The following is a 15,285-nucleotide window of genomic DNA, read 5'->3' as shown; positions in this document are numbered from 1 at the left end:
TACCTCCTTGGCCTCTTTCTCCAGCAGAGCCTTCTTATCGGTGGTCTTAAAGGCGTCCAGTGTGTTGGTGTTATACAGCGTCCCAACAGCTGGACAGCAGCGAGCTGGTGTCGGACCGTCCCTGACAGCAAAACACAGCACGCATTTGCATTGAACTGTACGTACTGTATGAGCCATATTCATTTTTGTATTTCATGTCCTGTCATGTCATGTTCACTTCAATGTGGCTCCATGCCACTGGGGGGAGCTGTGCTTGCTGTGTGGCTCAGCTGACCTCGGGTCAGCTGGGTTGGGCCATTTAACCTGGGGTAACCCAGACACCGGTGTTGCTGATTTGGGAAGCAAAGGCTGCGGTCGAATAGTCAATTTTGCTTAGGAACCTTCCTAACTGAGTGAAATGACCCGGAAGTATTATCGTAGCCACCATGATAAGAGCTGTTCGAATTCTCGAACTGTTAAGGAAAGGAGCTTCAATGCTTCCTTTAGTATCTCCTTTAGCATAGGATACACCGGACCATCCTTTACGAAAGGAAAGGAGGTAATGCCGTCCCACAATTCCTTGCGGTAGCAGCATATAAGGCCGACCGGTCACGAGAAGAAACGACGTCATCAACATTCGCCGTGGCGTGATGACGTAGACTAAGTGTAAGTGCAGTCGGATTCTCTAAACACCGCGATCGTCTTCTCCTAACTCCTCATGAATTCTCCTTCTCATCTTTCCTTGACCTCGTGACGTTTTCCATTGAGGTTAATGAAAAGTGGTTAGGAAAGGACTTAGGAGCTGATTTTTTTGACTATTCGACCGTACCCAAACAGTTTTCGACTGTGCCCAGTTCGTGCCCAGTTTATGGCCAGTTTGTGCCTAGTATTTATTAGTATTTTTGGTCTTTGATATAAGAAACAATTCGGTTTGTTGTTTTTGTTACATTTGTATATTATGAGTTAAAGTCATTGCCGCTGTATGACGGGAAAATAAATCAGCGAGATATTTTGTAAACATTATTGCACTTTCTGTTTTTATATGTTCGGAGCGCACTGGGCGCACGTCTAAACTAAATCATCTTTATTAGCAACCAGTACTAGACTTCTTTTAGGAATTAGTCAGTACACGTACTAACTGGAAATTTTGCTTTAGGACAAATGACAGCAAACTCGAGAGCTGATCCAAACTCAGTTGAACCCGAAACTGACCTGGCAGATAAACTTCAAAAGGAAGTTGGCCCATTAATTATTTCATAACAATGAGAACTTCACTGAACTTTTATAAACACTGTTCAGAAGCCGAAGAAAGGAAACCACCACAGTAGCTGCAGCTTGATTTCTATTCTTGTGTTTCTTTAGAAAGTTTTAACAATTGTTAACTGTTTTCATAAACATGTAGTCTACCGCACATTGTGTAGATTAACAAAAGATATCATTTTTCATTTGTGACCGCATCATTTTGAGACATATTTGAATACAATACCAGTCAAAAGTTCGGACACACCTTCTCATTCAATGGTTTTCTTTAGTCAATCTTTCACATTGTAAATTAATATTGATGGCATTAAAACTATGAGGGAACACATATGGAATTATGTAGTAAACAAAAAAGTGTTAAACAAACTGGAATATGTTTTATATTTCGATTCCTCTTTAGATTTTAGATTCAAAGTAGCCACCTTTTGCTTTGATGGTCTCAAACATATTAAGTAAGAAAGAAATTCTACAAATTAACTCCTAATAAGGCACATCTGTAAATATAAAGAAAATGAATGTGAAGTGTGTCCAAGCCTTTGACTGGTATTGTATATAACTTGACTTTAATTTATTTAGACATATACATGAAAAAAACAATTGCTGATATATTATATATATATATTTCTGAACAGCAGTGATCAAAATGAATTATTTAGAAGCAGCCTTTACCAACACAACAAACCATTCATAATAGCTACTTGTTGTCTATTGCAGTAGTTCTCAACCTTTTTGAGTCACGACCCCCAATTTAACATGCATGTTGTCTGCGACCCCCGCTCACTGAACACAATCTCACACGCACAGTTCAGATCACCCAAAAAACAAACAAAATGACCAAAAAAAGGAAACAAAATGACCAAAAAAGACACAAAATGACCAGAAAAGACACAAAATGACCAAAAGACACAAATTGACCAAAAAAAGACACAAAATGACCAAAAAAGACACGAAATGACCAAAAAAAAGGAAAAAAAATGACCAATAAAGACACAAAATGACACAAAAAAGACACAAAGAAAGACAAAGAAAGACACAAAATGACCAAAAAAAGACACAAAATGACCAAAAAAAAGACACAAAATGACTAAAGAAAGACACAAAATGACCAAAAAAAGACACAAAATGACTAAAGAAAGACACAAAATGACTAAAAAAAGACACAGAATGACTAAAAAAAGACACGAAATGACAAAAAAAAGACACAAAATGACCAAAAAAAAGACACAAAATGACACAAAAAAGACACAAAATGACACAAAAAAAGACACAAAATGACAAAATAAAGACACAAAATGACAAAAAAAAGACACAAAATGACTAAAAAAGACACAAAATGACAAAAAAAGACACAAAATGACTAAAAAAAGACACAAAATGACAAAAAAAAGACACAAAATGACAAAAAAAAGACACAAAATGACCCAAAAAAAAAGACATTAAATGACTAAAACACATTAACACATGAACACTTTAACACAGTGGAGACAGAGCTGACTTCCAAAATGATTTGGCGACCCCCAGAAATCATCTCGCGACCCCAATTGGGGCCCGGACCCCAAGGTTGAAAACTACTGGTCTATTGTATTAAAAGAGTTCTTGATCACTATGAGACTGGCAGCAGGTTTCAAATTGTGTTTTTGCTGGTGGCTCAACTCTTTTATCTAAGTTTGAATGACTCATCACACTTACACTTCAAATGCACTGAACTCCAACGTCAGGCGGGTGGGCAAACCAAGAGGATCACCTGTGGGACAGAAATGTGAATAGAGCAGTTATCAATATTTCAAAGGTGTTATTTAAAACATACTGATCACTATATTAGCTAATAGTCCTCAACTGTGCAACATTAAGTCATCAAAAGTATTGATACTTTTTCAATACCATGCGTAAAAAAAAAACCTTCTTCAACAATAATCTTCAATAATTATCGTATTGAAAGTGCCAAAGCTATAAAAAAACAGACCTACAATCATATTTTCAACCCAAAGCTGCAAGCAATAATAATAATAATCGTAACAATAATAATAATTATCCGTTTCATTTTTGTGATAGTATCACAAGAGGTATTTAGTATGTTTTTTTTATGATACTAGTCAATCAATCAATCAAATTTTATTCAAGACTCAGGGTCCATAGGAGACAGATATTAAAAAACAGGAACAACACAGAAAATAAATGACAAAGCAGACAAAAGCATAGTATTGTATCAAAGTTTACATTTTTACATTGTAAAAATGTAACAACCTTGACAACCATAGTGAGATATCATTTCTTAATGTGACTATGCATGAATAACATTGTTCATTGCACCTTATTTGTTTCATAGCACCAACATTTTTATTTTTATACTTTTTATACTGCATATTCATATTTATTCTGCACTGGAATTTACTCTTTCTTTAGACACTTTATTTTTATTTTTACATTACATTTTATTGTATTTTATTGTAATTTATTGTATTTTTATATTTTATTGCTTGAAGTATGCCTAGGTTGTTCTTTCTATTTAATTGTGTTATTGTCTCTGTGTGTAACGCTGCTGCTACACTGTAATTTCCCAGCTTGGGATAAATAAAGTATATCTATCTATCTATCTATCTATCTATCTATCTATCTATCTATTTACATTATATAACGTCTAGAACTGTCAAAAAACTGGGACTGAATAGTCGTTACAAATGACACCGTCTGACCTCCACACTCACCATTGTAGTAATATCCTTTGATACATTTCGGGCTTTCGTCCAATCTGTAGTCGTTGAGTTTCTTCTGGGTGAGCTGGTGCCAGAAGCCGGCTTCCAGAGCGCTGCTGAAGGGAGCAAACTGCAGCTTGAGGTCTGGAGAGGAGGACGCTGCTTCACTGCTGTCAGACGCCATCACAACTTCACCAACAGGATGCACAGACAAGTACTGAAACAAGCTGGGAAATGAAACAGTTGCAGGTTACAAAACAGTTGCAGGCTCCATAATCTGTCATAACGTCTACACACTTTTAACAGATACATTTACACTCATGTTGTAACCAAGGTTATAATAGTTTTGGATTTTTCATTAGTTTTAGTTTTAATTTCGTTGTGAATTTTTGCTTTCAAATTCAGTTAGTTCTAATTAGTTTTTAGAGTGAGTTTTCTAGTTTTGGTTTAGTTTTTATTTTTTGAAAATGCTTAGTTTTAGTTTAGTTTTTATTAGTTTTAGTGTTAGTTTTAGTTTTTTTGTAATGGGCTATGTGTTGGGTGCGAGATTCAAATAGATCATAATACATTTTGCCTTTATTTCCTTTGGTTTATCCATCTCAGCCCCAATAAGGTCATTATGTCTTACAGTTCCAGGTGTTTTGAATTTTGGTTCTAGTAGACATCCCAGTCTCAGTAAACATATTTACCATGTGTTGCATGTTCAAATAGAAACACTGAATTATGAATGAAAAAAGTTGACAAAAACGAAAACTAAGGACATTTTCACTATAATTTTAGTTAGTTTTGTAACCACGCAATACAGTTTCAGCTAGTTATAGTTTTTTTAAAAACTCTCGTTAGTTTTCGTTAACTATAATAACCTTGGTTGTAACTAGCAGATAAATAATAATAATAGTATAACTTCTGAGCTGCGGAGCTTGTTGTTTAATACACAACCCAGTGTTGTAAACAGTAAAGGCACACTAAGTGAGCTAATCCAGTCAGTTCACCAATCGGTCAATTTGTAAAACACAAAATGAATAACAGCTGCATCCACCAGTGCATTGTATAATAGAAAATGACCCTATTTACGGCGTGCATCTCTCTTTGGCAAATTAAATAAATCATTCAAAAGGATAAAAATAGAGGTTGTTACATGCTGTACAGATTGCGAAGCCTTTTGCAGCAAATCTGTGATTCAGGGCTGTACAAATAAAGTTGAATTGATTTAACTGTGAGTCTCTAAGAGTGTCTTTATTCATACTCTTATCAGTCAACCTCCAGTAGTAAATCAACTTTGATTTATTTATGTACTTTAAGGGTGTTTTGCTTTGCAGTTTATCAAGGTCAGAGTGGTCGGTGAAGTCATTTTGTGATTCTGGCTTGATCTCAGTGTTGAACTTATTTAACTTTGGTCGGCTGGCAGCTCATCAATCTCAGATATGAGCTGTTGAGGTGCAGTTTGGGTCACGCTGTTCATGTGCCATTCCAGCTTTTTTTTACTCTTTGTTCCCTGACCTGATTAGTAACATTTCTCGGTATAATGTAATTATACTATTCTATAATGTATAGAGGATCAGCAGCTTCAATCATCTCATTTTCTAAGGAAAGAGGAAACATGGAAATATGAAAAATATTTTAAATTCTCTGGAAACCATTCAGGATGTCAAAGAAAATCAAATTACAGTTGTACTCTAATCAAAATACATATTCAAATCATTAAACAGGGAAAAATAGAGGGTGTTATATGCTGTATAGAGTGTTAAGCCATTTGCAATAAAATTTAGAAGAATGCAGATAAATGATTTGACAAACTGTATCCTGAAAGAAGTCAACCCCAAGCTTAGATATCTTTATAATGCAGTTGTGCTGACTATTGAATATTTATCATTAACCTAAATCAACTGATGGCACATAAAAGTAACAGAAACAGAAAATATACTCATATACTCAGGTCATTGACCCGGGTGCTCCCAGTGTTAATTATAATATCTTTATGAATTAATTGTCAAAGGAGCAGTCCCACAGGTTATACTTAATGACATATAAAAATTTGGTTTTGACACTCTTTTTGGATTTGTGAGAGTTTTCTATTAATATTTAGACCATAGGAATAATAAATTAATTAGCTATTCAGACATATTCTTTGTGCTCTGTGGTAACTAGGGCTGGGCATTTGTCATTGCCTATTGCAGAATAAATTTAAAATCAGTCCACACGTTGATTAATCTACAATAGAGCCTACTTCTTGCACATCCTATAGTGCAGCACCAAGACCTCCAACCCTTGGAATCTTTTTCAGGATTTTAAAGCTTCACAGGTAAGTTACGATATGACATTATTGGTTCGCTTTGTGACTATTGGCCAAAAGAAATGAACAATTCAGACACATTTCTTTGTGCTCAGGTGAATCTATATATATTTTCTTAAGTCTGTATACTTTGCTACTATATATCCATTCTATTTATATCTATTTGTGGCTGGAGTAACTAAAAGCAAATTTCCCTCCAGGGATCACTTCTGATTCTGGTTTAATTCAAATGACATATTGATTAAGCTACAATGGATAGTCTACTACCTGCACATCATACACTTATGCCACCTGATAACACCACTAATGTTAACATATGTATGACAAATGGTATATTCTGTTGTTTTTTATGAACAAAACATGCAAACTGAAACCAGTCTTGTGTTATTTAGCATATATATTCTTAGCAAACATGAAGACATCTAACCCTAAACACCCTTAAGGATCTTCTTCAGGACTTTGAAGCTTCACAGGTAAGTTAATGTCTGATTAAATTACATTTGTGATTTAATCAGACAGTTTTTCACTGTAACCACACAGTCAGCTGCTTTACTGTGTGTTGCAACTGCTCTAACGGTTTTAAACACGAAGAGCGTCTCCATGGAAACAACCCTTAATGTTACGCTATTACTGTCTTTCTCAGCAGATAAATCGGGGCTACCATTAAACACACAGTGGTGTGTCAAACTGCAAAACGTTGAGGTTTGTTCACTTACCAGAAATCCTTCACTTCCTGGTGCGGTTGATCATGTGATCGCGGGATTTTTTGTCAATAAAGCGGTGCACTGTGGGTAAGTAGCCAGTCGAGGTTAGCTTAGCTGCTAACGTGAAGTGTCCTATGGTGCAAGTATCATTGAGTAAAAAACAAAGTACCAAAATAAAAACAAAAATGCACAAACGATGAAAAACGAGAAAACTGACAAAAACTTGTAGGTGCCGTTTCTTTTCATGTCGGATTGAACAGATATGTGCGGACGTTATAGCTGCGAGCCGCCCAGGAGTAATGTAGTTATGTCTGTTTGTTACATCAGTAAAACCGGTTTATAACAAGGCAAGTCACAACCCAAACAGGAAGAAGTCCGCATAACCAGAAATGTAGGGGAAAAAAGTTACAAGCTTATTTTTTTATCAGAATGATGCCGTAAAATGAGAAATTGTCTGCACCCGGAAACCGGACTGTGAGACAATGAGTTAGGGGCCGTCTCCCAGTTACACAGCTGGGAATAAACGCACAGTTTATGATCAGTCCAAGTTCAGATATCGACACCCTCTTAACCCTATAAAGCCTGAACCGTGAAATAATTGTTTGTTGAACCGGCTAACATTTTTTTAAATTCAATATCAATTTTCATATATGAATTTAATTTGGATCATATTTGATACATCAGGTCTTTTTGTGCAATTTTTTGCTCACAATTTGCTTTTCTTGAACTCACATAATCACATAAAACCTAATATTTTTAACCAAATAAAACTTTGACTTTCCTTTTTACATTTTCCTCAAACATACAAAATATTTTTTTCCATATAAAACAACATCATACATCTGCTGATATGAAGTTTTCACACAGCAATGACAGATCCACCAGTGGAACCAGCAAATCATTTTTGTTACATCTGGTATTTTTGTGAAATGTGTTGCTCAGTTTTTTTAATCATCAATTCATGTATTCATCAGGTTTTCCAGGAAAAAAATATCACACTGATGATGTAGAGGTCTCAAAAACTTATGTATCAAATATGATACACTTGGCTTTATAGGGTTAAAATAATAACCTAAGTCAGAGATGGGAAACTTAAATGCTGGAGGGGGCCACAATTTTTCATCGACACTACCACAGGGCCACATATAGGACCGTGCACTTCACCAGATATGATGAAACTGCAATTTTAAATATGTTTACAGTGCAGTAACTTAACATATTTCATGCTCAAATGCATCATAACAGTATAAATAGGAATACAAAAGGTTTGACGCAAATAAAAAAGAACCACTTGCTGTGAATATCTTTTTTTAAGTGCAAGAACAGCAGACCAACATTAAATGCAAGAAGTTATTTTGTGCATTTTTGCACTGCACTATTAATATTTCATGCTCAAATGCATGTAGTTGTCCCATCCCAGACCAAAGTCATATGTATATTTTTAGGTTTTTCAAAAAACACCAAAAACTGGTGGCCAGCATCATGAGGAGATGATTTAGGCAAAATAATAATAATAATTTTGGTTAATATATAACATCAGCCATTATTTTAGGGAGTTGAGCATGGATTTTTTTTTTTTGAGGCGATTGATAGGTTTTTGATTTTTATAAATAAATAGATAGCTACTTAGAATAATGCAGTGATTAACTTAATTGAGCTTTCAGTTATTCTTCAGGTACGTTTGATGAAAGCTCAATAAAGTGAAAAACAACATATATTAATAACAATCACTTTATTTGTATAGAACCTTTCATACATAAAATACAGCTCAAAGTGCATCACAGTATGGCATTAAAAACAGAACAATAAAAAAATAAAACAGCTTCCAGCTGCTTATCAAAGATCAAGCCAGGTGGCGCTGTGGTCATCCTGTATTATTATTATTTATTTTTTTCCAAAATAAAAAAAGTTATAGCCATAGGGCTGAAGCAAATATTTATGAGATACAGAGGTCATGATTTCACAAACACGTCTTTTTTTCTATATATCTTTTTTTAAATATACCTATTCAGTTGTATTTCATATTATGTCCCAGGTCTAAATGCTGATCAAAGCCCTCTTAACATGAGCACAGCATTCTGATAGAGAAAATCATTTAAAGAAATATTTTTTCTTTTATTAGTCTTAAAAGTCTCAAACACAAATATAATACAGAAATAATGAGTCTAAAAATAATCTGATCAGCTTCTATAATACCCATCATTTAACCCCAAATATTTGTGTTTTTAAGTCTAATAGTGGAAATTTAAAATGTATCTTAATGTAATCACTATTATTATGAAAACTAAATGTTTTCGTACAGCATACACACTCTAACTTATTACAATTTCAGCAGACAAATACTCTAGTAAGTAAGTAGCAGGAAGTTTTATTGAGTATTGCTTTGAAATTAATTTAGATGTGTTTTACTATTCAGTTTGCATGTGAACAGTGAAGCTTGTGAAACGCAGCTGGGTCATTTTGAGTTCAGTGACTTTCTGTGAGCCATATTCACTGGTTGAGTGAAACAAAGCAACAAATCAGACAGTGAGCTTCATGTAGGTATATACACCGAGAAGTGCCGGTCAAACCAGCTTGATTGTGTCGCGTTCAGATGCATTTCTTCATGCTTATGAGTCGACTGCACCAGCTTCAATAGCAGGAACTATTTTCAGTAGCAAATACTTCTTTTTAAGATTTGAAAAGGGTTAAATGATCAAATCATTATTTTTCTTATTGTAAGGGAGCCTGAAGTTGGTCACTCTAAATTACAATCCTCAAAGACATAGAATAAAAAATGTAATTTCCCAAATCTCATTTTAACTAAACCAAGTTATTTCAGATCTCCAGCAAATATGGCAATTGTCGTATAAATTCCACAAAGATATCATATGATCTACTTTTTTCATGGCTCTCCAGTTTATTGTCAGTTTGTGCTTTACACTCATTGTCCTGTTGTATTTTCTCTTTATTTCACTGCCAGTGGAATAACTCCTCTTGATTTTGCATCAAGATTGCAATCAAGGTGCATCCTTCAAAATAAGTCTCAGTTAAATTAGTCTTGTGCCGTCCCTAGCTGTTAATACATAACGCATGAAAAATTGTTTGATTAATGAGCACCTTAGTGTTTGGCAAACATGAAAACTATAAATCACCTACCATAAATAAAGCACACAATAATAAGGAACCACTTCCATCCTGTTCATCCATAAAAAAAGAAAGATGAAGAGGGAAAGGGTGCAAAGGTCTTCACTAAAAGAAATGGAGGCAGACACTAAAAGTGATGATGTTATCTTTCATCAGATCAGAGGTTGGCATGCTTTCTTGCAATAACATTCACAAAAGTATGAATTATGATTATGTTTATTTGGTCAAGAGGAGAGCTTGAGCTGGAGCTATGGCCTCTATGCTCTGCACGTCTATGCTACATGTAGTGCTAGTAGTACGGGTTGTTTGACATAATAACAGCCTGTGGTTTCTCTGCCAAAAAAGTCAAATATATGTCATCCCTCTGCCAAGCAATGTACTCCTGCACTGTGAGGTGCAGATAGCCTGAATGCCAAGCTCACCACGTTTATCACATTAAATTGTTTTACAATTGATTTTGTTGTTCAAGTGGGCATATACACCATGTTTCAGATTGCCATTGAGCTTTCCACGTTTTTTATTACCATTCGTGTTGGTTTTGGCAAGTGTGCACTTGCAAGCTGTATTTGCAGAACTAACAGAGTGCTTTGCTTCCTTTACAACCTACAGTATATGATCTGTCAGGTTTATCAGAATCAGCTGTGAATGTGCCAGTTTTTACTATTCCCATGGTTACAACCAGCAAAGGTTGAAAACATAGAATTGTGCCACTTTTCTGCATTGATATGTTCGGATGGTTTGTGTGGATTGCCTACAATCACTTCAAATAAAGGGTCTAAAAATAGAATGTGCTGTATGTTGTGATTTGTGGTTTTGGGCTATTTAGATTGACTGGGCAGCTGCCCCAGACCTGCACTATAACAAAATCATATTGTTCCTTCTGGTAGCACAGCTCTGACTCAAAGTCTAGTTCTCTTTAAATCTCCGAAACCTTAATTGACCCTTGATGAAGGCCAGCCCCATTGTTGTCGGCCACAAGCAGTTGAAGCTACAGCAGCATGGAGCCCACATTGTCACTAACTGCACTGCCCAGAGAAATATTATTTCAATTCTAATTTTTGGAAAACTGTCTAATATGCATTTGACGGACAAATTCAGGATGTTAAATTGAATCTGCAGGTAAAATGGGATAAATTATAAAGATAAAAAATATAGCATACAGATTGCAGTGTTAAATGAGTCACCACATCATCTGGCAATTTAGAGAGAAGTATGCTTTGGAGGAAAAGTTTTGCTCATTAAAGAAAACTTTGCTGATTTTTAGATCACACCATGCTGCAGTGCCACTTACCAACCGGTAACAGCAGACTTTTACATAAGGAGCTACACTGTACCTGTAAAGTAGGGTAGGTCTTTAAGCACAATCATTTAAAGCAAATGCAGCTAAAAACAAACAATCAAGGTATAGTGCAATAAGAACTATTAGTGCATCAATAAGTGCTAGTGACAATTCTTTGAGCAGTAGAATTATCGTGTGGTGCTAGGAGAGAAGATGCTCTCTGAAGAGCTGGGTCTTCAGGAGTTTTTTAAAGGGAGAGAGGGACGCCCCTGCTCTGGTTGGAACTGGTAGTGTGTTCCAAGAAATGCAAAGAGTCTGGATTGCCTTGGACCAACGGGGGACAGAGCCAGGCGCCGTTCATTGGAAGAGCGCAACAGTTGTGAGGTAGCATATGTCTGAATCAGGACATTCAGGTAGGTAGGAGCAGTACCGGAGACAACTTTGTAGGCCAGCATTAGAGATTTGAATTTGATGCTTTGGGCTGCAACAGGTAGCCAGTGGAGCTCAATGAGCAGCAGTGTGACATGTGACCTTTTTGGCTGGTTGTAGGCCAGGCGCGCCGCCGCGTTCTGGATCATCTGAATCGGTTTTATTGTGCAGGCTGGCAGGCCTGTCAGGAGGGCGTTACAGTAGTCAAGTTTTGACATGACAACAGCTTGTGTCAAGAGTTGAGTGGCATGTTGAGTTAGGTAAGGTCTGATTTTTCTGATGTTGTAAAGTGCAAAGCGGCATGACTGGAAAAAGTGAGTTGGTCATCAATCATCACCCCTAAGTTTCGCACCACCTTGGTGGGGGCAAGACACAGGGAGTCAATTTTGATGTTGATGTTGTGGTGTATTGTAGGTTAAGCAGGGAGGACCAGCAGTTCAGCTGGAGTTGATGTGCCTTCATCTATGTCAGAGAGGCAGTCAGAGACCCGTTCAGAGACCGATGTGTCATCAGGAGGAAATAACAGATAGAGCTGAGTGTCATCTGCATAGCAGTGATAGGAAAAGCCATGTGAGCGGATAACCTCACCCAGAGAGGTGGTGTAGATAGCGAATAGCAGCGGTCCCAGCACTGAACCCTGGGGAACCCCTGTGGTGAGGCAATGCAAAGTAGACAACTGAATGAGCGTCCTTTCAGGTAGGAATCAAACCAGGACAGAGCCAAGCCAGAGATGCCCATTTTAGAGAGAGTAGAGAGGAGGATGCGATGGTTAACTATGTCAAACGCAGCTGACAAGTCAAGCAGAATGAGAACTGAGGACTTTGCTGCTGTTCTTGCTTCTTTTAAGGCTTCTGTCACAGACAACAGAGCAGTTTCAGTTGAGTGACATATATATGAGTGACATAGCCTGTTTAGACATGAGCTCAGAGTAGAGCAGAATGAGTCAGTGGCATCATTAGCCTTCAGAGAGGAGAATGTGCTGAGCGGAGGTAGGGCAGAGATGACAATAGAGGAGAAGTGGGCTGGGGATAAGTTCCGGAGGTTACGGCAGAATGTAACCATTGGTGCAGGAGCAGAGGGTTGCTCTGATAGAGTGACATTAAACTGGATAAAAAAGTGATCTGACAGGTGGAGAGGCGTTACCACCAGTGCATCTGTGGCACAGTTACGGATGAGAATTAAGTCAAGGTTCTTGCCAGCTTTGTGAGTAGGAGGACTGTGGACCAGCTGGAGGTCAAAGGGATGAATTAACGACATGAAGTTATTAGAGTCTGGACTGTCGAAGTGGATGTTCATGTCGCCCAGGACAAGCAGCGGACAGTCATGATCAGGTATGGAAGAGAGCAGGGTATCTAGCTCATCTGTAAAGCCACCCAGCTGGCCTGGTGGACGCTAAATGACAACAACGTAGGCTTTAACAGGAGCAGTTACTGTAATGGCATGGTATTCGAAAGTGTCATATCTGATGGAATGTAGCAGAGGGGTGAATTTCTATTTATTGGAAATTAGCAGGCCAGTCCACCTCCTCGCCCAGAAGGACGGGGGGTGTGGGAGAGGGTGTAATTAGTGGAGAGAGCAGCTGGGGTGGCTGTGTTCTCAGGTTTGATCCAGGTCTCAGTGAGAGCAAGGAGCTGAAGAGAGAGGTGGTTTGTGTAAGCCGTAATAAAATCGATTTTGTTAACTGCGGATTGGCAGTTCCACAGGCCCATGGAAAAGGAAGTGACAGTGTGTGAGGACTGTTTGAGGGGCCGAAGGTTAGTTAGATTTCTGCACCTTTTGGCAAGATTTCTGCGTAGACCGGAGACAACAACAGGAATGGAGTGGCACATATTGTAAGACTGGGGAGGGAATAGGACTGGTTCCCTTTGCTCAGTTAACTTGCACAGGTAAACTTGTTTGTCTTAGCCTCGTCCGTCTTAGCCAAGGACGGCTGCCGCTTCAGCAAACGCCCGTTATTATACTGTGACTGGAATAGAACGCGGCTGTTCTCGCATTCATGCTGATTGTGACAGGTGTAGACCACCCTCTGCCAGAGCTGTGAATGGTTGGAATTTCCAATTGAAGTGCAAAATTGCTCACACCTGGGGGTTGTTACCAACCCTAGATGGCCACTTAATTGCTCACTTGCCCTCACAGAGATGAATTCTCAGAATTCAGAAAGGAATGCAGATTTAGGCTAATCACAGAAAAGATTCGGAGAGATTCAGACCACCCCAGCTGAAAAACTCTTACTGCCCAGTCAGTATAGGTTTTTTACTGAATTTCTGTATATGTTGCCAGTATATACTTTCACTTCTGTCAATGCAACGCAACCAGAGGACTTTCGTCCCTGATTGGCCAGTCTTCATTCAAGGGGTGGGACTTACCAAAGGCTCAGTTGTCCTTTTTCATATTGCACTCACATGCCGCATATATTACCTAATAAAAGTGTGTTTAATTAATTTAACATAAATTCCCATGAAGAAAATCTAAATTCAAGTAGTTATCGCGTCAAAATAAAAAAAATGTCTATAATGGGAACTTGACTGCAACAGGGGCTCAACATCAAATTGTCTCCCCAGAGAGGTTAGTCCAGACATAAAGTCATAAAAAATGATAAGACCACCCTTGTTTTCTTGAATTTCTTGTTCATTTTAATGCCTGGTACAGCTAAAGGTACATTTGTTTGGACAAATATAATGATAACAGCAAAAATAGCTCATAAGATTTTAATTAAAGAGGTGATATCTAGCCATTTTCCATGGTTTTCTTGATAATGATTTTGGTTATTATCAAGAAAACCATGGAAAATGGCTAGATATCAGCTCTTAAATTAAACCCATATGAGCTATTCTTGTTGTTATCATTGTCCAAACAAATGTACCTTTATTTGTACCAGACATTAAAATGAACAAGAAATTGAAGAAAACAATGGTCTAATAATTTTTCCATGACTGTATATGTAAAATACCTTCATGTGCATAATAGAGTATTCAAAGACACAGTATATGCCCATATATTGACTTATTTTGAAGGGTAGGGTGAGTATCAACTCTCACTCCATGAAAGATGTGCTCTGGTAGTCATAACAAGCAACATTATTAAAAACAAGAGAGTGAGACTGAGACCTTTGCTCTCTGTTGTCAGTAATAAAACTCTGGGAGAATAAAATGAATCCATGCAGCAGTTTGTGTTTGTGTCCAAACTGAAAATACTTGAAGGAATGTCCTAATGATTTAGATGAACATCTAAACCAGGGGTGTCAAACTCTGGCCCGCGGGCCAAATTTGGCCCGCAGTGTAATTTTATTTGGCCCGCGAGGCAATACCAAATTGTTATATTATTATTGTACTATGAAAGCTGACCCACCGGTATTATACAGCGCATTTACTGCTAATATTATTTTTAAATGTATTAACCTGTTGAAAAAGTTTATTTTGATATTTAAATCAGAAGGATGCAAATAGAAAAGAGGCATACGATTTTTATTTAATAAATTAAAGACATTGATGTGTTTTTTATTTGAAATTTGATTTTGCATGT

The 15,285-nt window shown here is 37.2% G+C and overlaps 1 protein-coding gene and 1 pseudogene across 1 annotated transcript in view; both read right to left on the bottom strand.

Moving 5' to 3' along the window:
- The window catches only part of atg7 (ATG7 autophagy related 7 homolog (S. cerevisiae)), a 97,472-nt gene extending 90,032 nt beyond the window's left edge, over positions 1-7,440 (bottom strand). Inside the window, exons 1-4 of the mRNA XM_059327379.1 lie at positions 6,942-7,440; positions 3,945-4,159; positions 2,929-2,983; positions 4-121 (exon numbers count right to left, since the gene is read on the bottom strand). Coding sequence (XP_059183362.1) covers positions 4-121; positions 2,929-2,983; positions 3,945-4,116 — 345 coding nt within the window. The 5' untranslated portion in view covers positions 4,117-4,159; positions 6,942-7,440. The remainder of the gene's footprint in view (positions 1-3; positions 122-2,928; positions 2,984-3,944; positions 4,160-6,941) is intronic.
- A 4,262-nt stretch (positions 7,441-11,702) lies between these two features.
- On the bottom strand, positions 11,703-13,059 carry LOC131968119 (uncharacterized; annotated as a pseudogene).
- Between the last annotated feature and the right edge of the window lie 2,226 nt (positions 13,060-15,285).

The sequence above is a fragment of the Centropristis striata genome, chromosome 3 (assembly GCF_030273125.1).
Source record: "Centropristis striata isolate RG_2023a ecotype Rhode Island chromosome 3, C.striata_1.0, whole genome shotgun sequence".
NCBI lineage: Eukaryota > Metazoa > Chordata > Actinopteri > Perciformes > Serranidae > Centropristis > Centropristis striata.
Note: the sequence above shows the minus strand (reverse complement) of the source record. Positions and strands in the feature narration are given on the sequence as shown.